Raw genomic sequence first — 2,591 nt, 5'->3', positions numbered from 1 at the left:
GGTCTGGATTTCTATTATTCCTCAAAACAACATGCTCAGAAGATGGTAGAGTTTCTTCAGTGTACCGTCCCTACTAGGTATGTTCTGAAACCTACATGTGATTAAATCCAGGCAACAGGGAATGAACGTAGGTCACATCCATTCTTCAGGCTTAGGCAGCTTACCTTAAACTATGTAAAACTATAGTAGGATTACTTACACAATTAGTAAGCATTTGTTGGATAAGCTACTTTTAACAGAAGTATTAGCCAAAGAGCATTAAGAATCTTTGGGGAGCTAGACTCAGTCTGTGATAGTAAGCACTGTAGTCCTGAACCACTGATTCAATGTATTTAAATAAGAAAAAACAAGAACAGGGTTTAAGGACTTTGGGGAGAAAATTTATGGAGTTGGAAGGACTTAAGCTCCTAAAATGGGGAATTTTCCAAAGTAGTGTTTGTGCTGAAGGGTGAGATTAGTGTGAACAGTGACTGGGAGTGGACATTAGTGTGGATTTTAATGGATGATAGATATAGACTTGCTTGGTCTAAGCCATGAGCATGTTTTGGAGGTTTTCGGTAGATAAACTGGAAAACAGAGTGCAGTCAGACTGGTGAAAGTTTATAAATGAAGTGGATGAACTGAGACTTCACCCTAACTGGCATCAGGAAGCTGTTTCAGACCTTGGACAGTAATGATTCAATGAAAATTTATATTCCCACGATTAGACAAATAAAAGACCTTTGTCTTTTTATAATGGTTAACTTTTTCTCTTAACAGATACAAAGCCTCACAGAGACTGATCTCTCAGGATATCCATAGTAATACATATAATTACAAAAGCACTTTTTCTTTGGAAATTGTTCCAATATGCAAGGTACTTTTTCTTATTTAATTAATCCATGTCCTTAATTGGTTTATATGTAATTATTAGCTCCTGATTTCCTTCTGGGATTGGTTAAACATTTAGAATAACTTCTTAATGATTTCTGACACATTTTAGTCATGTTAAAAAGATTTAAGAGTAATCATGCTTAAAATTATAAATTTTTGGTGTACTAATTAAAAGGCCTTATTGCAGTTTTAAGGCATATATTCCTTAAACTTTGCAGTTATCATGCAGTGGACACATGATAGTTCTGTGAAACTTTGAATATAGGAAATTACTTATCAGTGAGCCACTTTGTGGAATGTGTGCAAACTGGATTTTGGCAAGATAAAATTAAAGAATATTATGGAAGGAGAGCATTGAATTATTTTTGTGATTTTAAAAATATCTGAATAATACTTAAGATATAGATTATCATTTTTTAATGACCATCCATTATTTTATATAGATATAGAATTAAATTAGAAAGGAAATATTTTTCTCCTCATAAGAGTATTTACTCTCTTTACAACTTTCATACATAACATACAGGTGTATTAATTGTGTTTATCATGTTGTGCGTTATATCCTTCATAGTCATTGATCTTGCAACTGGAAGTTTGTGCCTTTTGACTACAGTCATCCAATTCCTCTTTCCCCTTGCCCCCACCTCCACCACTTCTGGTAGTTGCAAATCTGATCTCTTTTTCTAAAGACAAAAATTGTCATTTCATTAATTGTACTAAGGTAAAACTCTGCTTCAAAAAATAGAAATGAATTAAAACTCAACAAATAGTTACTGGGAATCTGTTGTATAGAAGACTGTGTATTAAGGACTGTGTCCTAGATGTCTCTGCTGCATAGGAACTTACATGTCCATGTTTAAATCACTGATAATGATAAGTGCTATAATTTATTGTGAGCATTCTACATAAAGGGACTTTCTGAGTACTTAAGTATGTTTCACCTGTTTAGTCTCACAACTACTGGAGTAAATCATACCATCATTCTGAAGATGAGTAAACTGGTGCTTGGGGAGGTTAGATGATTTGCCAAAGTTAACAACAAAAGGCGGAGAAGGCAATGGCACCCCACTCCAGTACTCTTGCCTGGAAAATCCCATGGACGGAGGAGCCTGGTAGGCTGCAGTCCATGGGGTTGCTAAGAGTCAGACACGACTGAGTGACCCCACTTTCACTTTTCAGTTTCATGCATTGGAGAAGGAAATGGCAACCTGCTCCATTGTTCTTGCCTGGAGAATCCCAGGGATGGTGGGGCCTGATGGGCTGCTGTCTATGGGGTCGCACAGAGTCGGACACGACTGAAGCGACTTAGCAGCAGCAGCAGCAACAACAAAAGGAGGCCAGGATTTGTACCTAGGTCTCTGACTCTAAGGCTTTAAATCTGTTATCACTAATTATGGTTTAGTAACTAGAAGAAGCACAAGCTGGAATCAGGATTGCCGGGAGAAATATCAATAACCTCAGATATACAGATGACATCACCCTTATGGCAGAAAGTGAAGAGGAACTAAAAAGCCTCTTGATGAGAGTGAAAGAGGAGAGTGAAAAAGTTGGCTTAAAGCTCAACATTCAGAAAACTAAGATCACGGCATCTGGTCCCGTCACTTCATGGGAAATAGATGGGGAAACAGTGTCAGACTTTATTTTTGGGGGCTCCAAAATCACTGCAGATGGTGACTGCAGCCATGAAATTAAAAGACGCTTACTCCTTGGAAGGAAAG

The 2,591-nt window shown here is 37.3% G+C and overlaps 1 protein-coding gene across 1 annotated transcript in view; it reads left to right on the top strand.

The window, feature by feature from the left end:
- Positions 1-2,591, top strand: part of NMD3 (NMD3 ribosome export adaptor) — a 34,580-nt gene that overhangs the window by 18,878 nt on the left and 13,111 nt on the right. The window contains exons 8-9 of the mRNA XM_010839826.1: positions 2-77; positions 760-856. Of these exons, the coding sequence (XP_010838128.1) occupies positions 2-77; positions 760-856 (173 nt within the window). The remainder of the gene's footprint in view (position 1; positions 78-759; positions 857-2,591) is intronic.

Source organism: Bison bison, unplaced genomic scaffold (assembly GCF_000754665.1).
Source record: "Bison bison bison isolate TAMUID 2011002044 unplaced genomic scaffold, Bison_UMD1.0 scf7180017864135, whole genome shotgun sequence".
Lineage (NCBI taxonomy): Eukaryota > Metazoa > Chordata > Mammalia > Artiodactyla > Bovidae > Bison > Bison bison.
Note: the sequence above shows the minus strand (reverse complement) of the source record. Positions and strands in the feature narration are given on the sequence as shown.